The following is a 21,095-nucleotide window of genomic DNA, read 5'->3' as shown; positions in this document are numbered from 1 at the left end:
GGACAACTGTAAAACTGTGAGGTGTTGTGAGGCTTTATACCATCAATTAGTTAAAGAGGTAGGCTTGGGGCTATGAGTTTTAGTTAACTTGCCATCCGAAGATGAAGTTGGTGTATACTGACGCCAATGTACAAGATAGACTTAACTTATCTTCCTATGGATACATTTTTCTAACCTTCTCTTTCACTACTCATTTTAACTTTTCTTTCTTAGATTATATTTAGTTATTCCATTTTGTTTTAGTCAGCTTAATGTGCAAGAGACTTGTAGAGGTTGGATATCTAAATTGTTCCGGACGACTATCCACGTCTTCAAACAAATACGACTCAAATTATCCCGATTTTCAGTATTCCTTTTAGTGAGTTAAAAAGAGAGAGAGAAAAAAAAGATTTACATTTGTCTCCCGATGATAATTCATATATCGCTAGTTAAACTAATGCTTTACTTTTGAACATTCTACGAAATGCCGTAATGGAAAGTATTACTGTTGACAATGACGCTTACCATATATAGTTGCTACATCTGTACTGGCAACCTCCCGAGATATGAAGACTATATATACCCAAGGTAAGGATACTAGTCGTATAAAGGAGACAGGATGCGGTAGAGATAGTAGCTTGTGAAACATTCATGTTAGACATCCAAGCATTGAATTGATTTATAGTGTTCAGTAATATCATTGCAATTGATCCCTAGTAAACAAGCCTCTCTTATCGGGTATCTAGGTAAGCAGGGGCAACAAACTCTCTACTACTACTAGTAGGTATATATTGTTCAGTCACGCTTTCGGTATCGTTCAAACTGCGACCTACTTTGGTATTGACTGTAAGTTCCTTCCCCAACAAACACGACGGTACCTGCCATGTATGGAAGACACCATACGTACTCTTTCCTTATAGCGACTGACGACATGAAGAATATTTCCCGCTCATTGTTCGTTCCTCCTTCATCTTCTCCTCCCCTTCTTCTTTCTCCCACCTTGTTGCTTAACTTACTTCCTGTTCTCCCCGTTCCCTGCGCTGTTCGAATGACCCTTTACTAGTCGCTTGTCGAACACGTACAAGTATACATCAGAAAAAAAAGCCCCGAAGAGTCTCTGTGCCGTCAGCTAAGTTCCTGTTGAAGATTGCCAGTAACTGCAAGGCTACCATGGCTCCTCAGCACTCGGGTGATGTCTTGACCCCGCTGCTCGGCGCTTTGAATCTTCAAGCGCAGCGTCCCAAATACCCTTTTGTCTTTCTCCCGGATCAGATGCCTCAGATACCGCAGATACCTCAGATGCCATATATGTATCCAAATGTTCTTCCATACCCTACCCTTCCATATCTGGTGAACTGTAATGAAGAGCAGAAGAACGAAAGCCTCAGCCTTCCTTTTCAGATGATGAAGACTCCCAACGGTTACATCCTTCAAGACCTGGAGAGCTTGACAAAGCAGGATCCCCCAATTCCACGGGCAGTGCCTGCAATGTGGACCAATCCATCCGATCTTACCCTCGCTAAATGCCTCGAGAATCGTGAGGGTATCACCAATGTTTACATCCGAGGTTTCCTGCCGGAAACGACCGATGAGATGCTGTACGCATATGCTTCCCGCTTCGGAAAAATTGATCGTTGCAAGGCAATTGTGGATTTGGATACGGGTCTTTGCAAAGGGTATGTGACGTGTCCATAGGTGCCACCTCTTCACTCACAGAATCGATAGCTTTGGCTTCGTGCAATACTACAACTTCGAATCCTGTGAAAATTGCATTCGGGGATTTTTCTATCTTGGCTATCAAGCCAGCTTTGCTCAGGTAACACACCACTTACGATGCTCAATGGACAGCGATCATGCTTAACATGGTTCAGAAATCTCGGAACTCGCGTCTCAAGGATCTAGAAGACAAATCATCCACCAATATATACTGCACCAATATTCCGAATGATTGGACTGAAGCCGTGAGCCGACTGATCTTTCCATCATTATCGGGCTAACAAAAGTTTCTCCTCAGGATCTTCGTCGTCATTTTGAGCCTTACCGTGTCGTGTCCGAGAAGATTAGCCGTGATGAAAAAACGGGCGTGAGTAAGGAAGTTGGATTTGCTCGGTTAGTGCCCCAGCCCATTCCATCATGTCGTTGCACCCTAACAACTTTCCCAGATTCGAGACCCGAGAGATCGCAGAAAAAGTGTTGGCCGAATTCCACAATGTCATGGCAAAAGATGGCGTCAAGTTACTCCTTCGCTTTGCAGACACAAAGGCTCAGAAGCTGCTCAAACAGCAAAGCAATGAGCGCCGTGCTTATCGAGCTGGGGAGTACAATTACTCAGTTGAGGTAGTCCAAGGCTCAACCCCATCACCTTCTTTGCATCGTCTGCAACAAACTGCGTCCCATCTCAGCCCCAGCTCCCAAGTCAGTTATCCATCTCCTGTGGGGATGGGCCCTACCTGGACCCCTGCGACGTCCATTTCTCCTCCGTACGTATTGACAACTGTATACAAAACATGAACCCACCCTGCTGATGAGAAAACAGGTATCCTGTGGTGAAGAACCAGCTCAGCAATGTACACCTCAACACCTGGTCCGCTGGGAACAGCCCAGCAACACTTGACACGCCTGTCTATCGTGGACGGCTTCCAATTAGTCGTATGGGCTGGATGGAAACCATCTCTGGTGGTTCGTCTAGGACAGTTTCGTCCAGGACAGCCTTGCCCAACTCTCCTTGTGCCGAACCCCGTTCTGGGCCAACCAGCCCCCGAAAGGAGAATATCAAAGCTGAGTCTTTGTCGCCTATCCCATCACGCAGGGAGATCACTGTGAAATCTCCGCGATCCGTCCACTGAGTCACTTTTGAATCCTTTCCGGGCTTGTCACCATCTTCGGCTCCATGACTACATGCCAGCATATGCTATAGGTTACAATGTTTTACCAAAACGCATTTATTTTGCACTTTTGCTTTTAAATGTTCGTTCTGTCAATTTTGTTTGTTTTGTCACCGCCTTGCGGTTGTCTTTTGATTTTGTCGATTGCTACCTGGTGTTGATTTGTTTTGACAACATCCCCGTTCTATGGTGGTCAACAGAATGACTTTTAAGATCTGTATTTTGTACGCTTGGTCCGCACACTTGAAGACCATAAAAAAGAAGATTGATGGGTATGGATAAGAATTGCTATTTGTGGTATCTGACTTAGAGAGACATCCCTTTGTTCAACATGATAAAAGTTAAGGTAAATGTCTAATGAAATTTGCACTTGTGGCCTTGCAAACAGCAGCCCCAAAGTTTCCAGCAGCCACAGAGATATATAAAATCTATTTTCTACCATATACATAGAAGATATAAGAGAAGTAGAGAAAACCGTGAAAGGGAGCGGGAATAAAAGGCAAGCCCAATACGCAATGTCATCCTATCTCCTCAGATCGCTCTCCATGTAGACATCGGATTAAGCAAAGAACTTCTGCGCGAAGAGCTTGACGGTGCTAGTAACACTCCATGTCGGCGGTCAAGGGGCTAATTGCGTCCCAGCCGCTCCTCCAGGTCTTCAGTCAACTCATACGCTGGTCGGTAGTGTTTCGTGGCTTCGTTACCTGCCATAGTGTCGACACGAAGCATAGGATTTGGGTGAGTGTCCGTCTGACCACCGAGACTTGTGTATCCCTGGTCGTAGAGAGGGCAGTACTCTAAGCCCAGTTGACGAATGAAAGCCCAAATTTCCGCATAGTGCCAGTCAATCACTGGGTGAACGCGAACGAAATCGGGCCAACCACTATCCGTCCGATCGAAATGAGTCAACTTAGCGCCATGGGGATCCGTCCGACGAGTGCCGACAAAAATCGCCTTCACACTGGGATGGAGGGACAAGTAGTGCGCAAAACTTGACTTGAGGGTCGACTTCGGCGGCTCTGTCGTATATTTTATAATATCAAGATGGTAGGCGTTCGACGACCACTGGACGAACTCCTCGACTGTGGGGAAGGGATCCGGCGGTAGGGCATAAATCGCCGGGATAGACTTGAGGCCGCCCTTTTCGGGTGGTGGATGCGGATGCAGGCTGGCGAGGAAGAGCACCAAGAGGACCAGACAGTCTTTTCCGCCGTTATAGGAGAGGGCGAGCTCTGGGAGGCTGTAGCGGGAAAGGGCTGTTGCGGCGACATCGAGGGAGATGCGAGTTTGGCGTTGGACGGCGGCGAGGAGAGAATCTGGAGGATGAGACTCGGCGAGGAAGGTGTGCACTTTGTGGTGGCATTGGGCGATTACTTCTGAGAGGGAGGAGGATGTTGTTGGCTGTTGTGTGGAGGGTGTGGAGGTGCATTGCGCTTGTGGGGAGGGGAGATGGGGGGCCACGTTTTTTAGGTTCGAGGTGCCTCCATTTAATTGAGTAAGGACGGGGTCTGGTTGGATGGCTGTGTCGGTCATTCTTGTTGTATCGGTCCTATTGTTTTGTATAGAGCGGGAGGGGCTGATGATAGGAAGTGTGGTTGGTGATGGTGGGTGAGGTTGAATGCAAGTGAGGGGTGGGACTTGGGACAATTAAATAGATGAGGCGAAAGTTGAATTCTAGGAGTCGAACAGAACAAATCGTAACGATGCTAGTCAGTATTTAAAGATGATAGTAAATGAACTTTTCACTTGCTGGTCCCGGTATAAACTCGGTCAGGGGTCAATTGAATCGACCCTCGCGTACGTCGTGCGATAAGAAAGCGAGACCGAGGGTGATGACACTACACTTTCTGGAGAATCTTCTGGTCGCCTTTAACTTGTCGGTCCGAACGAATCGGCTCGCTCGCCCCGCGCCCCGCATCGCTGACCGCTTTCTTATCGCATGTGCTTCTTCTGATAGGAACTTTTTCTCGTGTTTCAATGCATGAGGATGTCTTTCGGCTAGGTTGTGGCTCTCGGGGGTCAAGGTCCTATCTGGGCTGAAAGTGTACAATATACATTAAGAAAAAGACAAAGAGGTTGGTTAGTTAGCACTACCATCTAGTTATCTACCGGAGTCCTTCCCGCTTAGTCAAATGATGGGCATTGTTCCCGTACCGTTCAAGTTCGGGATTTGTTCGGCGGACTTTGTTCGGCCGTTCTTGCAGACGTTTAACCTTTTCTTTCGCCTTGAATAATGGATCGATTATTGATGTGACGTCTACTTTTACTTCTAGAACCTAAGAAGAAGGAGAAGAAATCAAGAGGCAAATTAGAAGCCTCCTGGATGAGTCTTTGGAGTATTGTACTAGTACTCTAGCTGTTGTGATTAGACATAAGATTCGCGCGGAATATGTGTCTATGTGCATCGTTGTTTCAGGAATACCAGAAGAGTAGGAAGTCCGCACAATATGAGGACCACAACCCAGAGTGTTGAATTAGTATATACTTTCGCTAAATGAAGTAGTATCCTGGTCCTGTATAGGGGACAGTTTTAAGGATATGATCAGTTTGTCCACGCCTCCGGTAATGCTAACCAAGACGCTATCGCGTCTTTGTTCGACAGAAACTTCGTATGTAGACCACCAGGTTCGTTGTATAAGATCGTTGTCTATATTTAGAATATCAGATTTACACTCAATATGTCATTGGTATGATTGGTTCAGGTACTTAGCTATAGAAATTCCAAGTATTTCAGTTGTAGCTGCAACTTTGATTTAGTTCTAAGTAGATGCTACTGACTGCTAGAATATTGAATCTAAGTACTTTGGACTATGACGAATAGTTTCCACTCGCTAGGACCGATATGCACTATTAAAACAGGAAAAAGGGAAAATATAATGACAGAAAGTAAGAAGTGCTCTTCTCCACGAACAAAGTTGTGACTATATACATCATGGTAGTGCTAGATTCTAGCGAGAAAGCATTTTTCTAAATTAATTTTTATAAAATTAAAAATTTTATTTAGATTATAGAATAATGATTCTTAACCGGCCGGATGTACTTGGTATGCTATTGCTTGTCTTGATGCGAGAAAAAGATTCTTGATATATATGCCGGAAATTACCGATTGGTTTATATTGTATATATTACTCTGCGAGTTGACAAGGAATTGGAGATACTTCTTATTATTTCTATGTTATATATATGTTCTGAGTTCTAGATAAGCTTGTTACTTACCTTAATCTATGGATCTCTGGTAGAATATACCTGATTAATCAATGTAGAATCAGAGAGACTTAGCATATTGGGACCTATACAGACTGCAGGTCTATATCTTCGATAAAGTTCATTATGCGTGAGATCACAACAGCCCTTGAACACGTCTTGAAACCGCCATAAATCGGTTAGTTTGGCGCTAAATAGCCCAGGAAACAACTTCAATAGAGATCGGAAGTAATTCCAGATAAAGCGGGAGAGAATAAGGGTAGCTCCTAACAGGACAAATTTGTCGACAATATTTATAAGTGGTTAATGTTATTTATATAGGCTGTACTAATTGGGTAAGATAGGTATTTGTGAACTAACTTTGTCCGCTTAAAAAGATACTTTATAGATAAGTTTGTATTCTGTACACGGTATATAATATGTCGCAGAGAGGGGTATTGCTTCGGTTATTATTCTGAACATTGGGAAGTGAGATAATAGGACTTCGGTATTTGGAGAAACTTTATCAAACATATCCAATTATACTGATTATTGCGAAGGCTACCAATACAAGGGCTAGTAGTGTGCTATGGCCCTTTGTCGGCTATTTGTAGAGCCATCCACGCGCCATAGTAGAGTGGTACCAACACAACAGTTAATGCTACACAGTACCCATCGTTTGTGGTCATAGTGTACGTTGTCTGGATTAAAGCTTAAATGCCAGCTTTTTAACTATTATTCCCTGGCTTTGGCTGCAAGAAAGCTTTGTGGCGCATGCTTCGTGTAGGCACATGTAAACGTAGATAAATCTGCATGTGTGTTGAGCTGCAACATGACACTGAATTCCAATTGAGAGCTAAGAGTGGACCAGTATTGATTGGCCTGATTGGTAACAACCCCAGGCACCATCTCTGCATATTAGTTCCTCCTTAGAACAGGGGTTCGGGCCTGGAACCTACAACCTTTTGCCCCTATTGTTACGGCGCGGCCCGGCGAGCCGTGGTTTGGCAACGCCACTGACCAAATTAATGGCCCACTCCGAGTACTAATGCAACACTGTCCGTGGTCCTTCAGTTCTGATGGTGCTGCCCTGTTGTCCTGCAAAGTGTATGCAAGTGCCTTATATACGAGTCTTGGACCATGCATCAATAGACGCGAGGTGGTCTGGATTTAGCCATCTAGCCAACGAAACGTATGTAAGACTATGAATGTCATAGACTCTTGACAAAAGTACATACTTAATCAATCCATGACTAGTACTTATCTTGGCTGAATAATCATATTACTGAAAGATGTTCTTTGCATATGCAGGCATAGTGACAAACACGTCAGACCCAATCAATTGGGCTCTCATGCCCCGATTTCTTCTTCAACAGTCCCACATCACGGGATAGGTCTGTATAATAATCCATGTTATTGCGCGCTTGAGACAAGGGTGCAATTGGGGGCCAGGCCCAGTTATGCCCTTGCCACGTAAAAATAGTGAACGATGCATCAGTCGTACTTTGTTACTCGTGCATACCTGGCCATTAACCCTCGCAATCATATTTTTTAGCCTCGCGTCTAATTCTGGCGTTCTTCACTATGGATGTTGTCAGAGTTCGCCCGCCTGCCTGTTTGTTATCCGCTGGCTCTCCCCGACTGTTGCCATTGCGCCAACTTGAACACTGTATCTCGTGAAAGGGTTGGACTTGTTGCGAGTATGGTGACGGTCACAGATATCTTCGGGCCGCAACCTCCTGGTATCGATCTAAACGACAACCAGACTCCCCAGATCAATGCTGCTGTTATTGCCCTGTATATCGTCGCCGTTGTCGCTGTAGTGCTTCGATTTGTTACGCGGATTAAAATCCAGAATATCAGATTAGGGATTGACGATTGGTTGATTGCAGCGTCTCTTGTAAGTCGCCTCCCGTTTCTTACCATTTATATCGTGGCTCAAAGGACTCTTGCTAATAGATTTAGCACAGATACCCTTAACTACACTTCTGGTTGCTACGATATTGGGTAAAGACGTTTATTTTATATCTTACAAAGTTAATAGTGAAGGAGCTGATTGTTTGTTAACCTTCAGCGGGATACTGCGGCCTCGGCAAGCATGTGTGGAGAGGGACGCTTGACGATGTGGTGAACATGCGAAAGGTAAAGCATACTTCGGAATCTTTAGAATGCTTTATTCAGGCTGCAGACTGACAGTGTGCGTAAGATTCTGTTCGCTTATATCTTCATCTATCTAGTTCTACTTCCATCCATCAAAGTATCGATTATCCTCCTCTATCGCCGAATCTTTGGAATGAACTGGATGATGTGGGTTTGTCTGGCCCTCAGTATCGGCCATGGCGCTTGCTGCATTATTGCCTTCCTATGCTCCTGCAGGCCACTGTCATACTTCTATACGCAGTTTGCTGATCCGTCGGGAGGAAAGTGCATCATCAACCTATATGCATTCTACCTTGGAAACGCCGCAACAAATGTCTTCACAGATGTCATCACGCTTCTTGTTCCAATTCCGATCATCTCCAGACTCCAAATACGTCCGGTGCAGAAGGTACTGATTTCTGGTATCTTTCTCTTAGGTGGGTTGTAAGAATGACCGATATACCTTTACTACCACGACACGAAAGCAGCGAGCTAATCATCATATACAGCGTCTCCGTGGGAAGTATGGTTCGGATTTATTACTTGACTTTACTTGCGACGAACCCCGATATCAACTGGGTCATGGGCGACGTATACTTATGGTCTACCATTGAGCCCTGCATCGGCATTGTTTGTGCGTGTCTACCCACGCTGAACGCGCTGCTCCGGAGAACCACGATGCTTGTGCTCGGGTCTAATGCTGAACGACTATTTGGTAGCTTTTCGCTATCAGCTTCTAGAAAGAAACGCCGAAGTAGATCGCAGAGCAAAAGTCGTTCGTTTCAACAACTAGACGCGCGTGAGGGCTGTCAGAATGCCCGATTGCGTCCGGAGGATGAGATAGTGCTGACGACCGTTTCGGCTCACAGTGAGCCTAACTCGTATCATAGGGATACGGATAGTGTTAAACTTGTGAATGACTCTACTCATATGTCTATTACGGCCAAACGTGATTTTGATTGGAGTGAGGATCATTCTTGATCCATGGGCTGGTTTATTATAAAGGCGTGTTACATATTCTTCTTCTCTAGTTCTTTCTTTGTTTCATATCACGGCTTGGTGAAATAGTCTGTAAAGCTGCAATAAATGGTTGGGGGAGATACACTGGTAAATACGACAGGCAAACATTATATGAAAAGCTGAGGGCGAAAGGTCCATACATACTACTGCATTCATTACCGTCTGATCTGCGTTAAATATACAGTGGAACATAGAATCATTCCGAGTTAATGACCAAATGGAAATACCTCTTAGAATCATTGATATAAGGAAATACTGACTCGTGAGTCCAACTAACGCCAACTCTGCCAGCCTCTTCGTGTTGCTTTCAGCCAGGGTCCCCTCAATTCCTCCCTATGCCAGGATGCTATATCAGATATCCATCGGTCAATCGGGCATTCGCCATTGTAGCCTTCATACCAGCGGCTGCGGTCATTGATTGGGTGTCGCTGGATACAATGAAGAGGGATATTTTCTTCATCTGACGACTCTATGCCATCTCCAGCCTGTCAAATCGGGTCGAACTGCACAGACCACAAGGTTTCTTGGTCGTCATTCCATTCTGGTTCAGTACATATAAACAGCAACCCTCGATAGAAACCAGTATCAGAGTAGTCGTGTACCATACTGGGTAGAGATCCCACCCCTGGCGAAACATCGTAACGGCTACTCTCCTTGTATGCCTGGAGTTGCTTCTTATAATCCCCACGGAAGCGCCCCTCCTGGCGGTAATGAGCTATACAACCTTCTTCACCTATACCGGGGACAAAATACAGATCGAATCGGACATCATAATTGCGGTACGAGGCACAAAGAGCATGGTACAAAGCCCGATGGTCAACCCTTTCCCGCGACACGTGTGTATGTGTAAAATATATGGCAAAGGTAAAAAGCGGTGGTAGCGAGGAGTATCCAAAGTTCTGAAAGACCATGTACGCTGTGCCTCCATTGTGCACCCAGAAGTCCAACATACGGAGTTTCAAGTCACCGGTACACTGATCAAGGCCTTCGTCTTCTGTTTCCATCTCCTCGTAGGCGTCCATGCTGTCGTCGAGGGGTAGTAATATCTCACCACGACCACGACATTCCATCGGGAAGAAAGCAAACATAACCGCCCGTCTTTGGCCATCCATTCGCATGTGGTATGTCTTTTGCAAGAACGGCGGGCAGCTTCCTTCCTTCCGAAGTTGACAATCTCTTGAAAGGGCTTTATGTTGACAGCTTCGTCCCATTGAAAGGCTAACATTGTTTTCACGGCATACCTCGGACACATCTGAATCTACATAGAAACCCTCTAGTTCAATCGAAGTTAGGGACGGAAATATCCCACTGCCCAGTGCTTCTTGAAGGTGAACACTCATACTGCTGGTGTGGAAGAACATTTTACCGCCATAGAGTGTGAGAGACTGGAGATTGCATGGCAAACGGTCTTTCAAACGGTAGGGGGCGTTGGGCCGATCCCAGAAGCTACCAAGTAAGACATCTGGTTGGATACAAAGCCTTTTCAGGCGTGCAAAGGAACGGAGAAGACCAAAATGGCCTTGACTCATATAGAGTCTCGTGTGTTCAGCATCACGATAAATGTCGAGGTATTCAAGGCTTTTCTGGTGTTTTCTCAGGACTTTCCAGAGATCCGCGTTAGATATCATGTCACCTCCGATCGAACCAAACGCATGATCTTGCACGTATAATGAGAAGCTGATCAATGCTTCTGGTAAAGTGAGCAAAGCTCGGAGATCTGAATATGTGCAGCTGGAATTAAAGCCGCCGATTATGGATAAGTGTTTCAGACGAGATAAAGCAGGACTTGCTCCAAGTCGAAGGGCTGCGTTCGCGGTATCGAGACCGAAAAGTGAGAGCGTCCGCAGACCTGTCAAATGAAGTGCGGGCCACAGGTCATCCAGGTGCAATAGGGTTTGATTGGCTCTTGGAAGGAGGTCATAATTCATGAGGTCACAGGTAGGAATGCCCACTTCGCCAAGCACATAAAGTTCGCTCAGCTTGCTAAGAAGTGTTGGTGGATTGTTGCCACTCTGGCAGTCTAATATTTGCCTCAGAGTTGCACTAAGAACAGGGTCAGACTGTGGGATGTGTGCATGTATTCTCGTGAGGTTTGGGAGGCATGTTAGAAGAAGTGCCATCAGCGGTCGTCGATCACGCTTTCGTATATCTTTTATGATACTTGATTCTAGGTGTTTGATTCCTGCCCTGCTGATAGCTTCGCGGAAAAGGGTAATCTCATCTCGTGGAAGATTTAGTTCTTCACACTCACCGGAGCGTGCATGTGGATAATAACCCCAGTTGCCTATATGTAGGGAGTGCACCATGGCTGCGAGATGGGTGTCGCTGAGGATAGTCCGAAGAAAATTCCAGAGAGACCTGAATGACTGCCTCGCACCATTGTAGGTCCATTCAGCATATATACGAGGAACTAGGGCCTCATACCATTGGCGACTAAGAAGAGAGAGTCTGCAGAGCAGTTGGATGTCACTTTGATTCTCAAAAGCAAGATCAAGCACCGGACAGAATAGTTCCGGTGGGAGCTGCGCTATATTCACCATCTTGACAAGTGCGGTGGATTATAGGCCGCCCTGACCGATAAAGAAATCTTCAGCATAACTCAATGCAATAGACGAATTAACCTAAATGTGCAGAAGAAGAAGTCAATGTGTCCATTCTGGCGGGGGACGATGCCAAGTCACCGGTGGCACAAATCGAGTCCAACTCGGTCTAAGTCTAAATGCAGAGACATCCGCAAGCGGCCTATAGATTCCTTACAGGCTTGGTGAGAATGCTTTCCATTAGAACACAACAACAAAGATTTTCAAATGCTATGATGTCTTCAACCTCTGTCGCTGTATTGAAGGGGTCTATGATAAACGACGGTATCCTGCAAATCAGCCAAGGACTTTCATTTTCTTCTTTTTCTTCTTGTCTCCTTCACTCTTCTTTCCTTTTTGCCAATCTCGCCAGCTGCTGATACGCTCATCACGACTGTCCTCCCAAGCCTTGTCCTGATCACGCTTGCGTTTTCGTTCTTCAATTTCTTCCTCTTCTTTACGCCTTTCACGGCCTTCCTCCTGTAACTTAGCCTTGGCTTGTCTTCGTCGGCGCGCCTCTTCTTCTAGCAACACATGCACTGTCTTCTGACGCCATTCTTTCTTGAACTCATCTGTCTTTAATTCGGGCGAATCCAATGTGTACTTGTGTTCACGAATCAACAACCGTCGCGCATCTGCGATGCATTCATCGAGGTACGTGCGCGACTTCTCCTCCATTAGTGTAGAATGGGCTTTTTTAAGACGATCGAACGCGTCTGGAGCAGCTGGATTCTTTGTCTTATCAGGATGGATGAGTAGAGACTTTTTGCGATATTGTACTTTGATATCGGATTCAGTAACTCCTGGTTGGAGGTCGAGAACGGCATACCTGTTTCAAAACACTCACAATTAGTCTAGAACATAGTACAGACAGCTAAACAGGGCTAAGCTTACGCGTCTAGTGCAAATGCCTTCCTGATGCGATCAATCTCGGCATCCTGTCTTCGAGTTAGTCGAACGAATCTCGAGCTCTTTGTTTGGAGCTTTCGTTACCTTGACAAAGTCGGACGCTTCCCTTTCCAGGGCATCCAAGGCATCTTGTTCATCGGAAGACATCCTTCTTGACGTGTAAATAATACAACCTCCTCCTGATGCTGAAAAGGGGTGAGGGAAGTAGTAACAGATTCGTATGCTACTAATAAAAGCTCCGCATGGAGAATAGAGATGGTCGCATGTCTCCATAACCATCGATAAGCCCTTCATCTTATCGCACGCTGAGTCAGCAGAATAGTGTCCGGCAGAAAAAAAGTATTTGCTACACCGCCCGCGATTTCTTTCGCATTTCAAAATAGCGCTCAAGAAAAATCGAAAAGACTGTTACGAAATTCACAAAAACCTCAACGACCTAGTAGGTGAGCTTACCATGGCTCCTTCAAACGGTCCCCGTAACAGCAAGAATGCGAAATCTTCTCAACGTCATTCTCTGAAACGCAAGCGCGCGCAAGATAATCTGTCGACTCTTACCCAGCGGGTTGAGGATCTCGATATCAAGGAAACCTACAAGTCCTTTTCTGATCTCCCTCTGTCTGAGCCGACTGCCTCCGGATTAGATTCGTCACATTTCAAAACCCTCACGGATATTCAGTCTCGTGCAATTGGCCATGCGTTGAAGGGTCGGGATATTTTAGGTGCCGCAAAGACCGGTAGCGGCAAGACGCTGGCTTTTCTCATCCCGGTTCTCGAGAACTTGTACCGCAAGCAATGGTCTGAGCATGATGGCCTGGGAGCTCTGATCTTATCTCCGACTCGTGAACTCGCCATTCAGATCTTTGAGGTCCTTCGCAAAATCGGTCGTTATCATACATTCTCAGCCGGCTTGATTATTGGTGGAAAGAGCTTGAAGGAGGAGCAAGAAAGACTGGGAAGAATGAATATCCTGGTTTGCACACCGGGTCGCATGCTGCAGCATTTGGACCAAACGGCTATGTTCGATGTGTTCAACCTGCAAATGCTGGTCTTGGACGAAGCGGATCGTATCATGGACATGGGTTTCCAGAAGACTGTGGATGCTATTGTTGGGCATCTACCCAAAGAGCGGCAGACATTGCTCTTCAGTGCTACGCAAACGAAAAAGGTGTCGGATCTTGCGCGGTTGAGCTTGCAAGATCCCGAATACGTTGCTGTTCACGAAGCAGCATCTTCCGCAACCCCATCTACACTTCAGCAACACTACGTCGTTACCCCATTATCGCAGAAGCTTGATATTCTGTGGAGTTTTATCCGCAGTAACCTGAAGGCTAAAACGATTGTATTCTTGTCTTCCGGAAAGCAGGTGCGATTCGTTTACGAGTCATTCCGCCATCTACAACCTGGTATCCCATTGATGCATCTTCACGGTCGGCAGAAGCAGGGTGGACGGCTTGATATCACGGCAAAGTTCTCGCAAGCAAAACATGCAGTCCTATTTTCAACTGATATTACTGCTCGTGGCTTAGATTTCCCCGCCGTTGACTGGGTCATTCAAATGGACTGCCCTGAAGATGCCGACACTTACATTCATCGAGTTGGACGGACAGCCCGATATGAGCGTGATGGTCGTGCGGTGTTGTTTTTGGATCCTAGCGAGGAATCAGGAATGTTGAAACGCCTTGAGCAAAAAAAGGTTCCTATTGAACGCATCAATATCAAGGCCAACAAGCAGCAGAGTATTAAGGACCAATTGCAAAATATGTGCTTCAAAGACCCTGAACTTAAGTACCTGGGACAAAAGGCGTTTATCTCCTACGTTAAATCAGTCTATGTCCAGAAGGATAAGGAAGTTTTCAAACTTAAGGAGCTCAAGTTAGATGACTTCGCTTCCAGTCTTGGTCTTCCAGGTGCTCCCCGTATCAAGTTTATCAAGGGAGACGACACTAAAGAGCGCAAGAATGCATCACGGGCGACGGCCTATATGTCCAGTGACGATGATTCCGATGAAGACGGCGAGAAGAAGACAAAGAAGGACGAAAAACAAGTCCGGACCAAATATGACCGTATGTTCGAGAGGCGGAATCAAGACGTCTTGGCCGACCACTATTCGAAACTTATCAACGATGACGGCACATTGGTTGACCCCAGTAAGACTGCAAGTGCTGCCGACGATGCGGACGAGGATGATGACTTCCTGTCGGTTAAACGTCGCTTCGACGCTGGAGATGAGGACCTGGGTGGTAGCTCCGAAGAGGAGTCAGAACAGAAGGATGTTAAAGTGGTACAACTCGATGGCAAGGATACATTGGTCATTGATTCGAAACGTCGGGAAAAGCTACTCAAGTCGAAGAAGAAACTGCTCAAGTTCAAAGGAAAGGGAACAAAACTTATTTACGACGACGAGGGCAACGCGCACGAATTGTACGAAATGGAGGACGAAGAAGACTTCAAGGCCCGTGGGGATGCCAAGGAGCAACAAGCCCGATTCTTGGCAGAGGAAACCGAGCGGACACGCACCGCCGATGTGGAGGACAAGGAAGTGGCCAAACAGAAACGCCGGGAGAAGAAAGAAAAACGCAAGGCTCGGGAGCGCGAGTTGCTTGCCGAGGAGGAAGCCGAGGAAGCTGTGGCGCAGCTGGCTCCATACAAGGAGGACGACGAGTTTTCTGCATCGGACCGGGAGGACGACGCACCTCGCCCCAGCAAGAAGCAGAAGGTTCGCATTGCAGAGCCCGACGAGAGCAAAGAAGAACCCTGGTACAAGAAGAGCAAGAAACCGGCCGCAAAAGCTCCCGAACAAATTCAGACTTTGGAGGATTTGGAGTCTTTGGCTACTGGATTGCTTGGGTAATGAGATGTGTAACCTGGGAATCTTTTTTTTCTTTTATTGTCAATGGATATATCCTTTTCAGTTCCTTTTATTTGTTCTACTAGCGGAGTATCAAAAGCATGTCCATGATAAGAGGTTTTTCTATGTATATAGTCGATAGGGCTAAGGATTGATAACAAATACAAGATTTATAGCCAAAACTCAATCTCGAACTGCAGATGTCAAGAGTGGAGATTTACTAGCCACAGAAGGAAAACGTGGTCGGCAGTTACTCCCCGCGATGTAACCGTAGGAAATGCGCCATCATGGCCCATATCCAAAAGTCGTACGTAATTTTTTTTGAGCACGTCATCCGCTAAGTTTTCGCGAGGTTACAAGGCCTGCATTCGCCTTGACTCCCCTGAGATGGCACAATCAAGAGATTCTGGTTTTAAGAAGCTTTTTGTCTCCTCACCCCCGCAGATTCAAGATCTGATTTGACACCTTCTCTTCGCAATTTTGCGCGTTTCTTCGCCGTCACGTGGAATTTGTCGGGCCTGGCGGGTCGCTTTCCTAATTGGGAAGTTTTATAGGGCTATCACTGAGTAGCTGATAAATCGGCGATCAGGTAGGTCGATTTTAGCTGTTATGCAGGTGCTCTGCTAGTTTAATATGCTAACTTGGAATCCATGGTAGTGCCATAGTTTGGCTTTGACGGGTTATTTACCCTCTCCATCAGGATTCCCTGACCCTGGTTGTTGGTCAGTTGGGGACTTGATATCTCAAGTGCTCTATCAGTAATCCAAGTCGGGACCATTACCGGACCATTTGCACATAATGGCGGTCCATGACATCGAGAAGGGGCCCGGTAGGGCCCCTCAAGAGGATGCGGTTCAGAAGGCTCCCGGGTTGGTAGCAGACCCCCTCAACAGCAACACTCCGTATGTCAATGCAGATAAACTCGCCCGTAATCTCTCTGCACGTCAAGTTCAAATGATTGCTATCGGTGGTACTATTGGAACTGGTTTATTCTTGGGAACGGGTAAAGCTCTGGCTACTGGCGGTCCGGCATCTATGCTTATCGCCTACGCCATTTGCGGTGGTATTGTCTTTGTGACCATGCTTTCTCTGGGTGAAATGGCTTCTTTCATCCCTGTGGCGGGATCCTTCTGCACTTTTGCTGGGTGAGTCATTTTACCTTAGGTGGTAGGTGTTGCATGAATACTAACTACTTGCAGTCGGTTTGTCGATGACGCTTTAGGGTTCGCCCTTACCTGGAATTACTGGTTTAATGATGCGGTTTCCACTGCGTCTGATGTTATTGCTCTGCAACTACTGCTCCAGTACTGGACGGATAACTTCCCTGGATGGGCAATTAGTCTGATATTCCTGGTTGTTGTTATTGCTTTGAATATGTTTTCCGTCAAGGTTTACGGAGAGGTAGGTTATATGCATGTTAAAATCCATGGCTCTGCCTCCAATTGCTGATCAGGGATATATTATAGATCGAGTATTGGCTCAGTCTACTCAAGGTTGTTACTATCATAGTATGTTCTTATACATCTGACCCCATCTGATTTGACGAATACAATGCTGACGATGTCCAGATCTTCATTATTCTCGGTATTGTAGTCAACTGTGGCGGCAACACTGAACACACATATATTGGAGACAAATATTTCTATGTCGATGACGCACCCTTTGTTGACGGTATTGGTGGCTTTGCATCCGTCTTCGTTACAGCTTCATTTGCCTTGTATGTTATATTTATAATCCTTGAGAAAGATTGCGCTGACATGAATAGTGGTGGCACCGAGTCTATTGCAGTTACGGCTGGTGAAACTAAGGACCCAGCAAAGAACATGCCAAAGGTGGTCCGCAACGTCTTCTGGCGTATCATATTATTCTACATCGTGTCTATCATTATTATCGGCCTCAACGTACCATACAACTATCCCGGTCTGTCCAACGGAGACACGGCCACCAGTCCGTTCACCCTCGTCTTCCAACAGGCTGGCAGTGCTGTCGCAGGCAGTTTCATTAATGCCGTGCTTATGACTAGTGTCATCTCTGCCGCGAATCATGCTTTGTTTGCTGGATCCAGACTGCTCTATTCCTTGGCTGTTGACGGATATGCACCCCGCTTTTTCGGCCATCTGAATCGCTTTCAGATCCCCTGGATTGCTGTCCTGGCGACGTCTGTGATCAGTGGTTTATGCTTTGGCGCCAGTTACATCGGAGCTGGCCAGTTATGGTCGTGGTTACAAAAGTGAGTCGATTATCGTCAATCCCAACCACGGATGTCTGTGTTTATTGACATTGAAGCTAACCCCATGCCAGCATTGTCGGAGTCTCAAACCAAATTTCATGGGTCTGCATTGGAGTGGCATCTCTCCGTTTCAGATCTGCTATTCGCCACCAAGGCCTCGAGCATCTTCTCCCTTACAAGAACTGGACCTACCCTGTCGGGCCTATCATCGCCATCGGCCTCAACAGCGTTCTCATCCTCGTGCAAGGCTGGAAATGCTTCAGCCCACACTTCAAGGGCGTCGACTTTGTTTCCTACTATATTGAAATTCCTGTCATGATTGTGATGTTCCTCGCCTGGAAATTGTTTAAACGAACGCGGTTTGTTCATCGTGGCGAGATGGACCTGATCACCGATCGGTACAACCTTATTCACAGCACTGGAGTCGACTTGAATGATCCAAATGAAGGAAATATCCACGACGATAATGCACCCCAACCGGATGGGTCTCGCAAGAAGAAATTCTTTTCGTGGGACCCAGAGGACAAGAGCGTCATGGGGAGAATTAAGCAGGTGGGCATGTGGTTGTTCTTGTAATATGTTTCTTTAATTATTTCTGTACATATCAACCGTAACCAATAACTGTGTTACGAATAACGATGTATACGTGACGAATTCTACTCATTTTATCTTCTACCCTGGAAAGATAGTCAACTCAGCGAAAATTCTATGTTTTACCTACTGCACCAACAAGATACTGGACAGTGTCGCCGATAAAAGGTCTCAATAATCAACTCTGACACTTAATTGATTGACACAAATAAAACCACGAATTATTGGAAATTAATATGCTCTGGAACAGGCGAGAGTAGCTTCTCCCCAAGCGCCGCTCTTCTCGCATTCTCCATAGCCCACGTTTCCATTTTCGCCAACGTCTCAACAGTATGAGTTCCAAGATGAGGCACCATCAAGGCGCGATCATTCTGTAGCAACCGCTCATTCACGCGTGGTTCATTCTCATATACATCTAGGCCCACGGAGGCGATCTTCCCCGAATCCAGCGCCTTTGCCATCGCAGCCTCATCTACAATGGGACCACGAGCGGTATTAACAATGACAACACCGTCCTTCATCTGAGAAATTTCTTTCTCCCCAATGAGCCCTTTAGTTTGCGCGTTAAGAGGAACATTAATGCTAATGATGTCGCTGTCGGCCAGCAACTTTTCGAAAGAGACACACTCAGCACCGGCCGCTTGATTAGAGGAGAGGGGCTTGCGACTATGGTACTTGGTGATAAGACCGAACGGTTCGGCGCGTTTCTTGATCGCGCGTCCGATATGGCCCATGCCGAGGATACCCAGGATTTTGCCTTGGGGGTCGTGGCCGAAGTCAAGTCCCGTTTTGAACTTCCCAGCTCGTAGGGAGTTGAGGGATGGATTCAATTGTCGCAGAGCACCCAGCATCAGCCAGGTTGAAAGATCTGCTGTCGCTTCGGTGACGGGGTCCGGTGCGTAGGTCACGGTGATTCCGCGTTTTGCACATGCGTTCACGTCGATCTGGTCATAGCCAGCACCGTTGTGGCAGATATGCTTACAGCTAGAGGGGAGGCGATGGATCAATTCTGCGTCGAAGTTTCCCGCTGCCTGTTGGATTGTTAGTATGTGCAGGGAATAGATTGAGTGAAGATTGGAGAGAGGGTACTTACAGCCCCGCTCGCTGATGTTCTGTAGATGATTGAGATATCTTTGTATTTTCTTTGTAGATCGGAGTAGAACTCGTCTCTACTCTTGCTTGTGACGATTTCGGTTCGTGCTACCTTTTGTAACTGCTGATAGAGCGGTACTGCATGTCTGACTAGATTGAAGAATAGAATGAATGGTCGCGGTCCTGGCATAATAGGCATATTTCCGAAGGCAGCTGAATCAAAGGCCAAGTATAGCTTGGGGTATAGAGTCTTCCTTGTAACGTTGCTATATCGTCTTATTGAGTGTTAGACAAAGCTTGTTGAATGTACAATGTGACCATACCATCTCCTACCCAGTCCTTTCTATAGTCTACTGCATCTGCGGGGAATCTAAAAACGGTTAAACGTTTAGCCTACTAATTTGACCTATAAACTGAAGCTGCTGCTTCTCATTTCGTAGTATTTAGCTTCGTCATATAAGAATGAAGCAAGAGGATCAGGCAAAGGTCGACGAGTGTCACAAACGTCAGCGGAAAATTGAAGACAATGTCTTTGTTACAATGAAAGAAATATTTAAGAACCAAGAACAACCGCTAGGTGACATCGTCCGTTGGGTGATAGTAGAGTAGCATGTTTGAGCTCCGGAAAGGTATTGCCATTCGTAGTAGGCACAGGAACAAGATCAGACAGTTTGTTTTCGAAAGATATTATAGGGTTATAGATCTTAAGGATGGGAAAGCCTCTACAAGCTTTCCCCTTCTTGGCGGTTTTAGTGACAGGAATAATGTATCGACTTCTACCGGAGGTATGACTCGTTGCCTGGTGAGGGTTGCTGTGGTACTAGCCTCGACTTCATTAGATATACTAAGGTTATATTGGACGCTTTGAATCCTTGCACATTCTTAAGTGTGCACATAACCTTCCCTACATCACTGCGTCTTGAATCGCCCTATTCGCCTGCGTCACCATATTTTTAGTGCTCTTCTCCCGAGAACACAGACCATGCTGCGACACGATATTCTGTCAGTGGGCTACTATACAGACCACACTAGCTAAATAAATATCCTCCGAAACCATATGAGAGAACAGACTCACCAAACTCATCCTCCATTTCCATACTACCCACCAAAACCCCTATTTCCCTTAGCTCAGAAGTCTGAAACATTCTCTTCCATTCTTATCAAGGTAAACAGGGGAACGGCCATCTTTGTATTTCCGTTGAATCAAACACCCATCCTTGCAAGGAGATAGGACGTCCAATCCCCATTTATCTGCGACCACGGCCATGAAGCACCCATGACGTTCCACGTTTGCCTCCATGCCAATGCGTCAGTCTTGGTAGACGGGCAGGGGTCGGGTTCAACCCATTTCTAGAACCGGGATTCGAAGCCCTTTGTCTGTCGGGTGACGCCCGTAATGCGACCAATCATACCCACTCATGTATAACGCATCCTTGTCGAGATGCGTATCTCCATTACTCACGGATCAAGGACGCCAACATTGACCATGGTTATTCATCGATCTGATTCCGTGGCGTTTTTCCATGGGGTCCATAGACTCATGACACGCATTCCAGCCGGCAAAGTGCATGACACCATCATATCAGCCACAACGATAGACTATTGCCGGCCCACTTCTATAGCCCTAACTTGAGTAACGG

At 46.2% G+C, this 21,095-nt stretch overlaps 8 protein-coding genes across 8 annotated transcripts; 4 read left to right on the top strand and 4 right to left on the bottom strand.

Moving 5' to 3' along the window:
* Positions 1 to 1,149: 1,149 nt before the first annotated feature.
* Positions 1,150 to 2,825, top strand: BDV38DRAFT_277949 (putative RNA binding protein MSSP-2; the record flags this gene model as incomplete). The annotated part of the gene is made up of 6 exons (XM_032058602.1): positions 1,150 to 1,655; positions 1,705 to 1,795; positions 1,851 to 1,940; positions 1,994 to 2,088; positions 2,142 to 2,459; positions 2,516 to 2,825. The coding sequence occupies 6 exons, from the start codon at positions 1,150 to 1,152 to the stop codon at positions 2,823 to 2,825; spliced, it is 1,410 nt and encodes a 469-aa protein (XP_031918483.1).
* Positions 2,826 to 3,189: 364 nt separating this feature from the next.
* Positions 3,190 to 4,497, bottom strand: BDV38DRAFT_124627 (FAD synthase). Its single transcript, XM_032051179.1, has one exon. The coding sequence runs from the start codon at positions 4,395 to 4,397 to the stop codon at positions 3,492 to 3,494; it is 906 nt and encodes a 301-aa protein (XP_031918482.1). The 5' UTR covers positions 4,398 to 4,497; the 3' UTR covers positions 3,190 to 3,491.
* A 3,252-nt stretch (positions 4,498 to 7,749) lies between these two features.
* BDV38DRAFT_267710 (putative integral membrane protein Pth11-like) lies at positions 7,750 to 9,167 on the top strand (the record flags this gene model as incomplete). Its single annotated transcript, XM_032056641.1, has 3 exons — positions 7,750 to 7,947; positions 8,254 to 8,630; positions 8,696 to 9,167. The coding sequence occupies 3 exons, from the start codon at positions 7,750 to 7,752 to the stop codon at positions 9,165 to 9,167; spliced, it is 1,047 nt and encodes a 348-aa protein (XP_031918481.1).
* A 311-nt stretch (positions 9,168 to 9,478) lies between these two features.
* On the bottom strand, positions 9,479 to 11,914 carry BDV38DRAFT_294318 (uncharacterized protein; the record flags this gene model as incomplete). Its single annotated transcript, XM_032062472.1, has 2 exons — positions 9,716 to 11,914; positions 9,479 to 9,673 (listed from the first exon to the last, which is right to left on the bottom strand). Exons 1-2 carry the CDS (start codon positions 11,744 to 11,746, stop codon positions 9,479 to 9,481), a joined length of 2,226 nt encoding a protein of 741 aa, XP_031918480.1. The 5' UTR covers positions 11,747 to 11,914.
* BDV38DRAFT_234758 (uncharacterized protein) lies at positions 11,462 to 12,949 on the bottom strand. Its single transcript, XM_032053273.1, has 3 exons — positions 12,779 to 12,949; positions 12,680 to 12,723; positions 11,462 to 12,614 (listed from the first exon to the last, which is right to left on the bottom strand). Exons 1-3 carry the CDS (start codon positions 12,839 to 12,841, stop codon positions 12,083 to 12,085), a joined length of 639 nt encoding a protein of 212 aa, XP_031918479.1. The 5' UTR covers positions 12,842 to 12,949; the 3' UTR covers positions 11,462 to 12,082.
* Positions 12,950 to 13,120: 171 nt separating this feature from the next.
* On the top strand, positions 13,121 to 15,698 carry dbp4 (RNA-dependent ATPase HCA4). Its single transcript, XM_032051178.1, has one exon. The coding sequence runs from the start codon at positions 13,149 to 13,151 to the stop codon at positions 15,543 to 15,545; it is 2,397 nt and encodes a 798-aa protein (XP_031918478.1). The 5' UTR covers positions 13,121 to 13,148; the 3' UTR covers positions 15,546 to 15,698.
* Positions 15,699 to 16,340: 642 nt separating this feature from the next.
* On the top strand, positions 16,341 to 18,348 carry BDV38DRAFT_294317 (amino acid permease; the record flags this gene model as incomplete). Its single annotated transcript, XM_032062471.1, has 6 exons — positions 16,341 to 16,687; positions 16,742 to 16,943; positions 17,009 to 17,050; positions 17,111 to 17,259; positions 17,308 to 17,772; positions 17,844 to 18,348. The coding sequence occupies 6 exons, from the start codon at positions 16,341 to 16,343 to the stop codon at positions 18,346 to 18,348; spliced, it is 1,710 nt and encodes a 569-aa protein (XP_031918477.1).
* A 236-nt stretch (positions 18,349 to 18,584) lies between these two features.
* Positions 18,585 to 19,819, bottom strand: BDV38DRAFT_294315 (D-mandelate dehydrogenase-like dehydrogenase; the record flags this gene model as incomplete). The annotated part of the gene is made up of 2 exons (XM_032062470.1): positions 19,457 to 19,819; positions 18,585 to 19,394 (listed from the first exon to the last, which is right to left on the bottom strand). Exons 1-2 carry the CDS (start codon positions 19,652 to 19,654, stop codon positions 18,585 to 18,587), a joined length of 1,008 nt encoding a protein of 335 aa, XP_031918476.1. The 5' UTR covers positions 19,655 to 19,819.
* Positions 19,820 to 21,095: the final 1,276 nt, after the last annotated feature.

Source organism: Aspergillus pseudotamarii (genome assembly GCF_009193445.1).
Source record: "Aspergillus pseudotamarii strain CBS 117625 unplaced genomic scaffold BDV38scaffold_4, whole genome shotgun sequence".
Taxonomy (NCBI): Eukaryota; Fungi; Ascomycota; class Eurotiomycetes; order Eurotiales; family Aspergillaceae; genus Aspergillus; species Aspergillus pseudotamarii.
The sequence above is the reverse complement of the archived record's forward strand: the minus strand, read 5'-3'. Positions and strand labels throughout refer to the sequence as shown.